Source organism: Bombina bombina, chromosome 11 (assembly GCF_027579735.1).
Source record: "Bombina bombina isolate aBomBom1 chromosome 11, aBomBom1.pri, whole genome shotgun sequence".
NCBI classification, from domain to species: Eukaryota; Metazoa; Chordata; class Amphibia; order Anura; family Bombinatoridae; genus Bombina; species Bombina bombina.
In genome coordinates this window covers 58667590-58683302 of record NC_069509.1, presented here as the reverse complement: position 1 = coordinate 58683302, position 15713 = coordinate 58667590, and the positions used below count along the sequence as shown (strand labels likewise).

Here is a 15713-nt window from a genome sequence, read left to right as displayed (position 1 = left end):
CAGTTCTACGTATACGACCTAGATTAACAACTTCTTACCATCCTCAGGCTAATGGTTTAACCGAACGAATTAACGGGATTTTAGAACAGTATCTTCGTTGCTATATAACACATTTGCAAGACAATTGGTACTCTCTTCTCCCTCTAGCTGAATATTCATACAACAACTCAATATCAGCCTCGACTAAAGTCAGTCCATTCTATGCTACCTATGGTTACCACCCACAAAGCATTCCACTTTCGCGTATAGGTTCTACTTCACCAGCAGCCACTTCATATCTCATCAATCTCCAGGACTCTCTTAACTTACTAAAGGAACATCTACAGGTTGCCAAAGCCTCGCAGAAACATTACTACGATTTAAGACACAGAGATAGTCCGAATTACAAATTAGGTGATTTGGTAAGGCTATCCACGAAATATCTGAAATTATCTGTTCCTTCAAGGAAGTTGGCTAACCAATACATTGGCCCCTTTCCTATAAAGAAGATACTCAATCCAACCTCTGTGACCCTACAACTGCCACCTAGATACAAGGTGCATCCCACGTTTCATGTGTCTTTGCTGAAACCATATACATCCAGCACCTTTAGGGGCAGGCCGAAAGAACCACCTCCGCCCATTCACTTGGATGACCATGACGAATTTGAGTTGGATTCTATACTCGACTCCCGTATGTACCGTGGTCATTTGGAGTACCTCATCCGTTGGAAGGGCTACGGTCCTGAGGAGGATTCCTGGGTACCAAGGTCTCATGTTCATGCTACCCGTCTCTTGGATGCTTTCCATAGGCGTTATCCTGCTAAGCCTGCATCCTCGGAGCGGATGCTTTGAGGGGGGGGATCTGTAATGTCCCTTTAAGACATTCCACTTCCACCTTTTCACCTGCCTATAAAACCTCACTTCCTGAGATCTACTTTGCTTGATTATTTTGTTTGTTCTGATTGGAATACTTCACAGAAATCAAGTCACTCCTGCTATCATCTCAAACTGAGTGATATTGAACTTTTGCTTATTTGAATTTAACCCTCAAAAAGGAACTTTCTAACTAATTGCTGCTTTCTACTAAAGACACTTAATCTGCACAGCCATCTGAATCCATTTCATAGATTGCCTGTCAGTCTCTCTCCTAAAGTGCAGCTCCACCACAGTATTACAGAGGATTTTCTCACATCTCCAGCTGCAGCTGATTCATTCACCTGCTTCGCTAGGACTTCAACTCACCTTCCTTCCGGAAGCTACAGAACAATCTCTCAGCCTGACCAGTACTGCAACTAGCCACTCAGCTCTCAGGAAGAACTCCAGTCTCACTCCGCCATTACAGCGTTCCATGCTGCAAGGGAAAGCCAAGCACAGGCTACCACAAGTATAACTCTGCTAATCAGATTCTCTCAAGTTGTTTCTAGTTCATATTATCAACCGTACTTACTCAGTCTTTATATTAACAATTGATCTTATGCTAAAGAACTCTATTTTTGATCTAGCTATCCATATTTGCCTCTGTGAATTTATCAGACTTGCACACTTGTTTGTCTGAATAGAATCATATTTGTCTAGCAGCATTTCCTGTGAGTTCACTCTTAGCAAAACGCTTGAAGCATATTGCCAGGTTATAATTTGTATCTCTTGGCGTTTGCAACTAGCAACACACTACAATTCTAAAAGATACAATTTATCTTACACCAGCTGAGCTGGAATGAGGGCCGCACCTTCATGTGGACTTGGGGACTGGTTTTGGTTTCTTTAAAGGCTTGGATTTATTCCAACTTGAAGAAGGTTTCCAATTGGAATCAGATTCTTTGGGGGAAGGATTGGCTTTCTGTTCCTTATTCTGTCGAAAAGAATGAAAACGATTAGAAGCTTTAGATTTACCCTTAGATCTTTTATCCTGAGGTAAAAAAAACTCCCTTCCCCCCAGTGACAGTTGAAATAATGGAATCCAACTGAGAACCAAATAAATTGTTACCTTGGAAAGAAAGAGATAGTAATCTAGACTTAGATACCATGTCAGCATTCCAATATTTGAGCCACAAAGCTCTTCTAGCTAAAATAGCTAAAGACAAAGATTTAACATCAATATTGATTATATCACAAATAGCATCACAGATTAAATGATTAGCATGTTGAAGCAAGCAAACAATGCTAGACAAATCAGGATCTGTTTCCTGTTGCGCTAAGCTTTCCAACCAAAAAGTTGATGCAACTGCAACATCAGCCATGGATATAGCAGGCCTAAGAATGTAGCCAGAAAATAAATAGGCTTTCCTTAGATAAGATTCAAGTTTCCTATCTAAAGGGTCCTTAAAAGAAGTACTATCTTCCATAGGAATAGTAGTACGTTTGGCAAGAGTAGAAATAGCCCCATCAACTTTGGGGATTTTTTCCCAAAACTTCAACCTAACTGCTGGCAAAAGATACAACTTTTTAAACCTAGAAGAAGGAATAAAAGAAGTACCAGGCCTATTCCATTCCTTTGAAATCATATCAGAAATAACATCAGGAACTGGAAAAACCTCTGGAGTAACCACAGGAGGTTTATAAACAGAATTTAAACGTTTACTAGTTTTAGTATCAAGAGCACTAGTTTTCTCAATATATAAAGTAATCAACACCTCTTTTAACAAGGAACAAATATACTCCATCTTAAAGAGATAAGTAGATTTGTCAGTGTCAATATCTGAGGTAGGATCTTCTGAACCAGATAGATCCTCATCAGAGGAGGATAATTCAGTATGTTGTCAGTCATTTGAAATTTCATCAACTTTATGAGAAGTTTTAAAAGACCTTTTACGTTTATTAGAAGGCGGAATAGCAGACAAAGCCTTCTGAATCGCAGCAGCAATAAAATCTTTTATATTCACAGGGATATCATGTACATTAGATGTTGAAGGAACAACAGGCATTGCATTAGTACTGATGGATACATTCTCTGCATGTAAAAGCTTATCATGACAACTGTTACATACTACAGCTGGAGATATAATCTCCACTAATTTACAATAGATACACTTAGCTTTGGTAGAACTGTTATCAGGCAGCAGGATTCCAATAGTGGTTTCTGAGACAGGATGAGATTGAGACATCTTGCAAATGTAAGAGAAAAAAACAACATATAAAGCAAAATTATCAATTTCCTTATATGGCAGTTTCAGGAATGGGAAAAAATGCAAACAGTATATAGCCCTCTGAGCATAAAAAAGGCAAGAGGCATATAGGAAGTGGGGTTTAAATAATTAAATTATTTGGCGCCAAGTATGACGCGCAACGCAAAATGAAATTTTTTGGTGCTAACAACATCCGGAAATGATGCAACTCGCGTCATGGCGCAACCTTGTACAAGGAAACCTGGCGTCAACTAAGACGCCCGGAAATGAAGAATTTGCATCACCGAACGTACCTTCGCGCCAAGAATGATGCAATAAATATCAGTATTTTGCTACCTCACGAGCCTAATTTTGCCCGCGAAAATTAATGAAAAAGCAGTCAATTTGAAGAAAGACTATACCCCAGGTAAGAAAAAAAAAACTTCCTAAATATGTTTCCCAATTTGAAACTGATAGTCTGCAAAATGAAATATACATAAACCTGACTCATGTAAAATATAAGTACAATACATATATTTAAAACTTTATATTAATACATAAAGTGCCAAACCATAGCTGAGAGTGTCTTAAGTAATGAAAACATACTTACCAAAAGAAACCCATCCACATATAGCAGATGCCAAACCAGTACTGAAACAGTATCAGTAGAGATAATGGAATATGAGAGTATATCGTCGATCTGAAAAGGGAGGTAGGAGATGAATCTCTATGACCGTTAACAGAGAACCAATGAACAGATTTCCCGTGAGGAAAACCATAGAATCAATAGGTGATACTCCCTTCTCATCCATCTGACAAACACTGTACTCTGAGAGGAATCAGGCTTCAAAATGCTGAGAAGCGCATGTCATTGTCAACGTAGAAATCTTAGCACAAACTTACTTCACCACCTCCATAGGAGGCAAAGTTTGTAAAAATGAATTGTGGGTGTGGTGAGAGGTGTATTTATAGGCATTTTGAGGTTTGGGAAACTTTGCCCCTCCTGGTAGGATTGTATATCCCATACGTCACTAGCTTATGGACTCTTGCCAATTACATGAAAGAAAGTATATTAATATATGGTTATGCAAAACTGGGGAATGGTTAATTATCTTTTTAACTACATAAATTCTGGAGTACACTGTCCCTTTAAATGTGTGCGTGTTCTGCTAAATTGGGAGCATATTTTCACAGTGTATATTAATTGTAAGCTTATTCATTTCAGTTTACGAGTGTATTATAGAGCAATAAAATTTATATTTTATTACCAGCACCTAGGTAGAATACAAGCTACACTAAAAAATACTCCCTAACAAGGTCTTAAGGATAGTTACAAATATAGGACAATAGGAGCGCCAAAAGGCTAAAGTATTACACAGGTTAGATAGCAATGGGTTCCTTCAAAGTCACCGTTAATGGGTTATTGTCAACATGTGATCAAATAAACCCAAATGACCTATATACGGTAGGTGATATTATTAATTCATGGAAAAAATAATGTAGGTCCAGCAGATAGAAAAACAACAATATGTGCTAAAAGATATAATTAGCGCTGCGGAATCTGTTGGCGCTCTACAAATAACCAATAATAATAATAATACTATGACAAAATCGGAAAAGAGGTAATGGCCCCTATTTAAGAAAGTCTGGCGGACCTGATCCGACAGTGCGGATCAGGTACGCCAGACCTCGCTGAATACGGCGAGCAATACACTCACTGTATTCAGCATTGCACCAGCAGCTCACAAGAGCTGCTGGTGCAACGCCGCCCCCTGCAGACTCGCGGCCAATAGGCCGCCAGCAGGGGGGTGTCAATCAACCCGATCGTACTCGATCGGGTTGATTTCCGGCGATGTCTGTCCGCCTGCTCAAACACGGGGCATCAAGCTCCATTCGGAGCTATATAGATAGGCCCCAATGAATTGACTAGGATACAGTACAGAGGGATTAATGGAAAGTGCTAATGCATATGCAATGAAAAATGAATAGGAGTAAATACCACCTAGTTAAAAAAATATATATTCTTAAAATAGGCTTAAAAGGACCATATAAACAATACCCAAATATACGTTATATAAACTGTGTGATGATTGATAAGAAACGTGAAAATACGTGTTAAATACAAAAATAGAAAAATATATATTTTTACAAAACAAATTAATACAACACACAGAGAAAGTCCAGCACTCACTTACAAGCTCTCAGCTAAGATTTAAAGCAAAAATGGAAAGGTTAGTTACCGCATCTGGCCAAATGGGACAAGACCAGGTATCACGTCAAGGTCCTTTCCAAAAAACCTGGGACCCTAAAACAGTCACACAATGCAAGCTCTCAATCTAAACAAACTGGAAACAAGTGAAGGGTGCACAGGCTTATGTAATCACCCGAGACATATACAAAACATGGAAGGGAACTGCACTCTCAGACCGGACCAGGTACACATCTCATGACCCTGCAACATGCCCAGCCCTGGGTGCTCACTGGCACTCACAGGAAGCTGTGCTGTCCCCAGAGTCACAGGCAGTTAACCCCAGACAGGTCTGGGTGCAAGAACCATAGGGAAAATTACAAAACAAATTAATACAACACACAGAGAAAGTCCAGCACTCACTTACAAGCTCTCAGCTAAGATTTAAAGCAAAAATGGAAAGGTTACTGACTTACTGAGTTGGTTCCTGATATGCATTGAATTCAAATCTGTTTGTTTTTTCATTTTAGGCCTGGTTAACGGAGATCCACGAGTATGCACAGAAAGACGTAGTTATCATGCTTTTGGGAAACAAGGTAAGGTACAACTGGCAGCGTTGCATTGAGGTGTAACAGAAATTCTTTATAAGCACAAGTTATATAGACTGAATACATTAATTCAAGGGTTTTAAAATGTACCTTGTTTAATTTTTTAAGAGAATGATTTTAAATGCACATTTAACTGCCAAAATATTTCATGTATTACCCAGCATTTAATATATCAATTTATTACGTCAATATTCTCATTATAAAACCATTATTTTATTTTAAACTTGTTTCTATAAAGGGGAGAAGCTACACAAATTAAAAATTTAAGGGACAATAACAATCAACATTATGGTACAGACAGATAATACAATTTTAAGCTTATTTTAAATGTACTTCTATTATTAAATGTACTTAATTGTCTTGGTATCTTACTACCCTTTGTTAAAAAGCATACGTAAATAGGCTCAGGAGCAATAATGCACAATAATGCACAACTGGGAGCTAGCTGAGGATTGGTGGCCGCACATATATGCCTCTTGTCATGGTTCATCAGATGTGTTTAGCTTGTTCCCAGTAGTGCATTGCTGCTCTGCAGCTAACTTTAACTATGTGTTTAATCCATTTTGCAGGGATATATATGCAAGAAATAGTGCAATAACAAAATACTGTGACTCATTAGAGCATTTTCTTTTTACACGTTTCTGTCTATTTAAATTTTATTTAAAGAAAATCATAATAAAAAAAATAATAAAAATAAAACTATATATTTTTTTAGAGCAACTGATCATACTTCAGTAACTAATTATGGTGCGGCCTTTAAGGGAACAGTTTATTATTGCACTATTGCTAGCATATAACTGTACGTTTAACCCTTAAAAGGAACAGTTAGCTTCATAATAATTCCCTGGTTGGAGCGTGAGCTTCTTCACTGAAAAAAATATATATAAATATAAAATTACACAAATTGTCCAGCAGAACAAGTAAAAAAATGACAGTGTACCCCCTCATCTTAAAATACTGGGTACCCATGGAATAAACCTACTGTTGGTTTCCAGGAAGCTGTGGCAATTGATGTGAGACAGAGATCAGATACAAAAACAATTACAGTGGGGTTTGCGTACAGAGAGAGGTGGAACTACCTTCCAGCAACTGTAGGCAGAGATGTTCTATATGGGATATCTGTATGGGGGGGTGATACCATCTGTAGGCAGAGATGTTCTATATGGGATATATGTATGGGGGTGTGATACCATCTGTAGGCAATGAGATGTTCTATATGGGATATATGTATGGGGGTGTGATACCATCTGTAGGCAATGAGATGTTCTATATGGGATATATGTATGGGGGTGTGATACCATCTGTAGGCAATGAGATGTTCTATATGGGATATATGTATGGGGTGTGATACCATCTGTAGGCAGAGATGTTCTATATGGGATATATGTATGGGGGTGTGATACCATCTGTAGGCAATGAGATGTTCTATATGGGATATATGTATAGGGGATGTGATACCATCTCTAGTCAATGAGATGTTCTATATGGGATATATGTATAGGGGATGTGATACCATCTCTAGTCAATGAGATGTTCTATAGTATAGGGGATACATGTATGGGGTATACCATCTGTAGGCAATGAGATGTTCTATAGGGTATATATGTATGGGGGTGATACCATCTGTAAGCAATGAAATGTTCTATATGGGATATATGTATAGGGGATGTGATACCATCTGTAGGCAGAGATGTTCTATATGGGATATATGTATGGGGATGTGATACCATCTGTAGGCAGAGATGTTCTATATGGGATATATGTATGGGGATGTGATACCATCTGTAGGCAGAGATGTTCTATATGGGATATATGTATGGGGATGTGATACCATCTGTAGGCAATGAGATGTTCTATATGGGATATATGTATGGGGATGTGATACCATCTGTAGGCAGAGATGTTCTATATGGGATATATGTATGGGGATGTGATACCATCTGTAGGCAATGAGATGTTCTATATGGGATATATGTATGGGGGTGTGATACCATCTGTAGGCAGAGATGTTCTATATGGGATATATGTATGGGGTGTGATACCATCTGTAGGCAGAGATGTTCTATATGGGATATATGTATGGGGGTGTGATACCATCTGTAGGCAATGATATGTTCTATATGGGATATATGTATGGGGGTGTGATACCATCTGTAGGCAATGAGATGTTCTATAGGGTATATATGTATGGGGGTGTGATACCATCTGTAGGCAATGAGATGTTCTATATGGGATATATGTATGGGGGTGTGATACCATCTGTAGGCAATGATATGTTCTATATGGGATATATGTATAGGGGATGTGATACCATCTCTAGTCAATGAGATGTTCTATAGTATAGGGGATACATGTATGGGGTATACCATCTGTAGGCAATGAGATGTTCCATAGGGTATATATGTATGGGGGTGATACCATCTGTAAGCAATGAAATGTTCTATATGGGATATATGTATAGGGGATGTGATACCATCTGTAGGCAAAGAGATGTTCTATATGGGATATATGTATGGGGGTGTGATACCATCTGTAGGCAATGAGATGTTCTATAGTATAGGGGATACATGTATGGGGGATACCATCTGTAGGCAATGAGATTTCCATAGGGTATATATGTATGAGGGTGATACCATCTGTAGGCAATGAGTTGTTTGATAGGAGATTTATGTATGGGGGGTGATACCATCTGTAAGCAATGAGATGTTCTATAGGAGATATATGTATGGGGGTGATCTGTATTATCTGTAGGACTAGGAAATTAGATGTTCTATAGCGTGTATATATATATATATATATATATATATATATATATATATATATATATATATATATATAGGTGTTATACCACCTGTAGGCAATGAGATGTTCTATAGGAAATATATATATATGGGGGTGATACCATCTGTAGGCAATCAGATGTTCTATAGGGGATATATGTATGGGGTGGTGATTCCACCTGTAGGCAATGAGATGTTCTATAGGGGATATAAGTTGGGGGTGTGAGTAGAGCAGGCAATAAAAAAAGTTCTAGGTAGGATTTTTTTTTAATTGTCATATTCCTGTGTTTCCATTAAATATAGAGACTATATATATATATATATATATTTAGATTAAATGGAGCACAACATTGTGAGTGCGATATTTGCACTCCACTCAGTAATACTGGCACACGCAAATGTGCGCTGTTTTACAAGTTAAGCGCAATGCGAACGAGACCTCGCGTTTGCATTGCCTGTATGCTCTGCACTCACAAGCGCGCACTTCCATAGGCTCCAATAAAAGCCTAGTTTTGATGCCGTCAGACACAGCAAAGAACCTGGGCAGCAATTAAAAAATATATATGTATATGAATATATACATATATAGTTTGTGTCTATATGTGCATATACACATATTAACACATACATATATGTATATAAGTGCATATACACATATTAACACATGCATAATGTATATAAGCGCATATACACATATTAACACATACATATATGTATATAAGTGCATATAAATGTAAGGAAAGGAAACCCAGAATATGATAGGCAGTCTGTATTGTATTAACAACAAAAAGGTATCAAATAAAGTGCAAGGTGCTAAAAAGAAACTCTCAAGTTCCTTGGTATATCACTCATTCACTCGCTCCAGCGTGGACAATGGAGATCTCACTCACCCAATCCAATGGAGAAGGCGGGTATCGCCATTCGCGGCTGTAGATTCAATCCGGATGCCTCTAAGGGGGCTCGGCCCAATTCCGGCCAATGGAACACACTCTGGAACGAGGCAGAGATCCCTTGCTCCGCCTCAACTTATTCCAGACATTTGTTCCTCCGATAGAATACAGTATCCCTCCGCCAGTGACGTAGTGAAAAACAGTTCCTGCTTGCAATAGGGAACTGCCAAATGTAGAAAAGCACACAATGCAATCCTCTTTGAAGAGTATAAGCTCGTAATGCACAGCAGGAAACAGCCAAACTCCGGACAATAATAGCTTGAAAAGAGAAAGTGGAGGCTGTTTCCTTAAAATTAATTCCTTTATTTATTCAGTTTAAAACCGGCAAACACAGCAAGGATAGGGTATGGTGTAGAAGGCGCAGCACAGTCTGGCTTACGCGTTTCGGATGAAATCCGTAGTCATAGCCTACTGTGCTGTGCTCCACACCTGCTTAAAACTAGTTAAAACAAATGTGATTGGTGCACACATAAAAAACAACGCCTTCAAGTTTAACCAATACCAACAGTGTATAAAATTAACCCACTGGTGTCAGAACCGCACAATCTAATACATTGCCTGAGCCCATACGCACTATAATAATACACACTACAATAATTATGTCAATAACCAACATAGTGGTATACATTGTAGACAAAATGTCAAATACTAAGGGTTAGTAAGTATTTAAATGTTATTAAAAATTCTAATGCCCAGATAGTGCGTATAGGAGTCTCTATTAATATATCCTCGTTATGTGAGAGTTAAATCTTTACTCTTATCCTATCTAATGCACTAATGGGCAACAGAATTCAAACAATACCCTAAGTAAAGAATACCACATTAGATGCTATCATGTGTCAAAAATAAATAAATGTATAAACAAATTATAAAAATATTATAAACATGCAATAAGCAAATAATTCTAAATGAGGAGTAACCTGTCAAATACTGTATGAATTAAAGATATCTAAACAAATTGTCATCATAATGATATATGGTAAAAAATAACAAGCTAACAAATAGCACCTCCCCATAAAGTAATCCAATGTGATATGATACAGGTTGAGCACACATGACCATCCGATGAGTCTTAAATTATAATATACAAGGAGATCTATAGGTAAATGTATTACGAAATACCATAATATTTATTCCCACAGGTTCATTACGTCATATCTTGAATTTAGACCATCAGGCACCCGAGTGCCTAAGGTAAAAATCCAAAAGGCTTCGCGTCTGGCGAGCAATTGGTCCAGATTACCCCCCCTAGCAGGTCTAGAAACTTTCTCAATAGCACACCATGTGAATCCTTTAAGGTTGTTATCATGGTAGACTCCAAAGTGTTGTACTATTGGAGTCGTGGATCTCTTAGTGGAGAAAGAGGAAAGATGTTCCCTAATTCTAGAGTTCAGGTCTCTGGAGGTGAGTCCCACATACTGAATCTGGCACAATGTGCATTCAATCATATAGACTACCGATTCCGTTTTACAATTCATACAGGAATTGATTTTGTAACTTTTCCTCGTTCTTACACTCACAAATTCCTTAGTCACCTTGGCATAATCACAGGGCTTGCACTTCCTGTGACCGCATCTGTACATCCCAGTATGTACCAACCATGATCCCCTCTCATCTTTGTCAGTTTTCAGCAGGGTGGGCGAAAGAATAGAACCCAATGTGGGGCTTTTCCTGTAGGCACATCTGAGTCCTTGTCGGACTGTGTCAACCAATTTATCCTCAGCCTTCAATATTGGAAAATGTTTCCTGATAATCTCACATACCTGAGGATATTGGGTACTGTGTGTTGTAACAAAAGTAATTCCCTGTTTGGTTGTACTGTGCTTATTTTTAGTTTTCAGTAAGCTCTCTCTCGGTATTACTTGTACAGATTCTCTAGCCCTTTTGATCACTTTTTTGGGATACTTTCTCTCTTTTAATCTCATCTCCAATCTTTCTGCCTCCCTGCAAAAGTCCTCATTGGAGGTACAGTTCCTTTTAATCCGGGTATATTCACCTTTTGCAATAGCATAGGGAACATGTCTGGGATGACAGCTTGTTCCTAAGAGTAAGGAGTTCCCTGAAATGGATTTTCTGAAAATCCTGGAAAGTATTTTGCCATCGGAACTGCCCTCCAATGTAATATCCAAATAGTTAATTGAACTCTGACTTGCTTCAAAAGTGAAGCTTAGTCCAATGTCATTATGATTCAGATAGTCAATGAATCCCTGAATGTCAGACTGATTACCCGACCAGATAAAGAGAAGATCATCTATGTATCTCCTATAAAAGGAGATACATTTCCTGTAAGGGTTTCTATCTCCAAAGATGTGGTAAAACTCCCACCAGCCCAAAAAAAGATTTGCAAAGGAGGGAGCAAATTTGGCCCCCATGGCGGTACCACATCTCTGGAGATAGAAAACATCCTCAAATTTGAAAAAATTGTGTGACAAAAGAAAAAGTGTGACCTTCAAAATGTACTTAATGAAATCATCAGAGTAATCAGTATTGTGTTCCAGAAAAAAGGCAATGGCCTCTATCCCTTTAGAGTGTGGAATACTGGAATAGAGCGACACTGCGTCCACTGTGAGCCAGATAGATTGTGGTGTCCATCTTACATTATCCATAACATTAAGGATATGTTTAGTATCCCTAATGTAAGAATGGAGAGTGACAACAAGGGGTTGAAGGATCGAGTCCAACCACTCTGACAGATTACCCAGAAGGGATTCCACACCACTCACTATTGGCCGTCCCTGGACACTTTCCAGGGATTTGTGTGTCTTAGGTAAATGGTGGAACAACGGTATTTTCGGACAATCAACTAACAAATAGTCCATTGTTGCCTGATCCACAAAACCTTGTTCTAATCCATCATCCAAAAGATGAACTAATTTGGAACGAAAGTGAGTGGTGGGATCTCTTTGCAAAACTAAGTAATTATTCTCATTACATAGTTGTCTGTGGCCTTCATCTATATATTGTTGTCGGTCCATGACCACAACCATTCCACCTTTGTCAGAATTTTTGATCACCAGACTATGGTCCTCTTTCAGAGAGGCCAAAGCACCCTTCTCAGCAAGAGACAAATTAAATTTACTTGGGGGTTGATTGGCCTTTAGTTGTAAAAGATCCCTTTCGACCCTGTTGTAAAATGTTTCAATGACTGATCCCCTGTTTTGAATAGGGTAGAATTTAGATTTCTCCTTGAATTTGGGACCCATGTTGCGACTACCCAAGTTCCCCATTGATTCTATTTGCAGATGTTGCAGTGTGACTGTGTCACATTTATGTTCAAAATCAATTGGGTCCCTGGTATCCGTATCAACATGGGTAACTGGCACATCGGTATGATCAAGTGTACTCAATCCATGAAAATGTTTCTTCAGAGTCAAATTTCGTGTTAATTTGTTAACATCCATGATAGTTCTAAATACATCAAAATCTATAGTGGGTGCAAAATTTAAACCTTTATTCAAAACACTATATTGTGCAATACTAAGCTGTTTGGATGATAAATTTATGACATTGCCTATAATCTTGGAATTGATTATTTGTATCTGGTCTGTGGACGGGGTTCCCTCAGTTGATACTTGTCTTGATTCTTTGCATAATGCACTTTGGGCTGTGTATTCTGTTTGTTCTGTTTCCCTCCCCCCGCTGATGCATCCTGGTCTTGGGGAAAAACCTGATTGATGGCTAGAGTGTCTGGTCTGTTTTGAAAATACATATTAGGTGCTAATTCTGTGTAGTTACCTTGTTTGGGTTTAACTGCTACTGTGTTGTGTTGTACATAGCCTTGATTAGTGCTCATTGTATCTGTATAAGCTATTTGGGGAATATGTACAATATTAGGAAGGGCAGTATCTTCAAAATCTGGCCGTGTTTGTTCACTAATGATTTCACCCTCACTTGATCCCTCTGAGTCACTACCAGAGAAGGTCACATTCTTTTTATTATTATTACCTTTACCATCATTGCCACGATTCCTACTGCGATTTCTATTGCCCCTCCTCCTACGGCCAAACCTAGGTTGATTTGCCCTAAAATTCCCCCTGGCACTTCTATTCCATATATACACAGAATTGTTAGAATAGTCATATTTATCCCTAATGTATTTGGTATGTTTCGTCTCCATGATCCCAGACCTCCCCTTAGCAACCAACTCTTTCAAAGTTTTATCAAATCTGGCAAAGTCATTATGACTGCTCCTCCTATTCAGTTCTATCTGTAATTCATTAATATCTGCTCTAATGCTATCCAACAATTTATTTTTATACTGTATTAGCAATTTCATAAGTCTCATAGAGCATTCAGATAGTACACTGTTCCAAGCATCTATAAAGTCTTTATCTTGTGCATCCACGTCAAAGGTTGGAAACTTGTATAGCCTTAATCCCCTCGGTATCATACTTAGACTCAAATACTTTTCTAATGTCCAGATATCCCACTGGGTTTTAGATTCTTTTAGTAACAATGTCTCCATTTGTTCAAACAAAGTGCTCAGTGCTAATACTCCTTTATCCTCAGAGAAAATCAATTCACAATCTGTAGGCAAAGTCGTACGTGCAGTTACAGGCATCAGTGAGTAAAAAGCCTGCTGTGTTTCCTCCATAACTGTGCTAAAAAGTCTTATAAAAAGGCTGAACCAATGTCATAAAACTGGGTGTAGGTATGTCCGGTAATACCAAAAAGAGATAAATGTAAGGAAAGGAAACCCAGAATATGATAGGCAGTCTGTATTGTATTAACAACAAAAAGGTATCAAATAAAGTGCAAGGTGCTAAAAAGAAACTCTCAAGTTCCTTGGTATATCACTCATTCACTCGCTCCAGCGTGGACAATGGAGATCTCACTCACCCAATCCAATGGAGAAGGCGGGTATCGCCATTCGCGGCTGTAGATTCAATCCGGACGCCTCTAAGGGGGCTCGGCCCAATTCCGGCCAATGGAACACACTCTGGAACGAGGCAGAGATCCCTTGCTCCGCCTCAACTTATTCCAGACACTTGTTCCTCCGATAGAATACAGTATCCCTCCGCGAGTGACGTAGTGAAAAACAGTTCCTGCTTGCAATAGGGAACTGCCAAATGTAGAAAAGCACACAATGCAATCCTCTTTGAAGAGTATAAGCTCGTAATGCACAGCAGGAAACAGCCAAACTCCGGACAATAATAGCTTGAAAAGAGAAAGTGGAGGCTGTTTCCTTAAAATTAATTCCTTTATTTATTCAGTTTAAAACCGGCAAACACAGCAAGGATAGGGTATGGTGTAGAAGGCGCAGCACAGTCTGGCTTACGCGTTTCGGATGAAATCCGTAGTCATAGCCTACTGTGCTGTGCTCCACACCTGCTTAAAACTAGTTAAAACAAATGTGATTGGTGCACACATAAAAAACAACGCCTTCAAGTTTAACCAATACCAACAGTGTATAAAATTAACCCACTGGTGTCAGAACCGCACAATCTAATACATTGCCTGAGCCCATACGCACTATAATAATACACACTACAATAATTATGTCAATAACCAACATAGTGGTATACATTGTAGACAAAATGTCAAATACTAAGGGTTAGTAAGTATTTAAATGTTATTAAAAATTCTAATGCCCAGATAGTGCGTATAGGAGTCTCTATTAATATATCCTCGTTATGTGAGAGTTAAATCTTTACTCTTATCCTATCTAATGCACTAATGGGCAACAGAATTCAAACAATACCCTAAGTAAAGAATACCACATTAGATGCTATCATGTGTCAAAAATAAATAAATGTATAAACAAATTATAAAAATATTATAAACATGCAATAAGCAAATAATTCTAAATGAGGAGTAACCTGTCAAATACTGTATGAATTAAAGATATCTAAACAAATTGTCATCATAATGATATATGGTAAAAAATAACAAGCTAACAAATAGCACCTCCCCATAAAGTAATCCAATGTGATATGATACAGGTTGAGCACACATGACCATCCGATGAGTCTTAAATTATAATATACAAGGAGATCTATAGGTAAATGTATTACGAAATACCATAATATTTATTCCCACAGGTTCATTACGTCATATCTTGAATTTAGACCATCAGGCACCCGAGTGCCTAAGGTAAAAATCCAA

General features: G+C 38.3%; 1 protein-coding gene across 2 annotated transcripts in view; it reads left to right on the top strand.

Moving 5' to 3' along the window:
• The window catches only part of RAB26 (RAB26, member RAS oncogene family), a 509833-nt gene that overhangs the window by 463212 nt on the left and 30908 nt on the right, over positions 1-15713 (top strand). For both annotated transcript variants that reach the window (XM_053694654.1, XM_053694655.1), the window contains exon 6: positions 5801-5866. In XM_053694654.1, coding sequence (XP_053550629.1) covers positions 5801-5866 — 66 coding nt within the window. The remainder of the gene's footprint in view (positions 1-5800; positions 5867-15713) is intronic.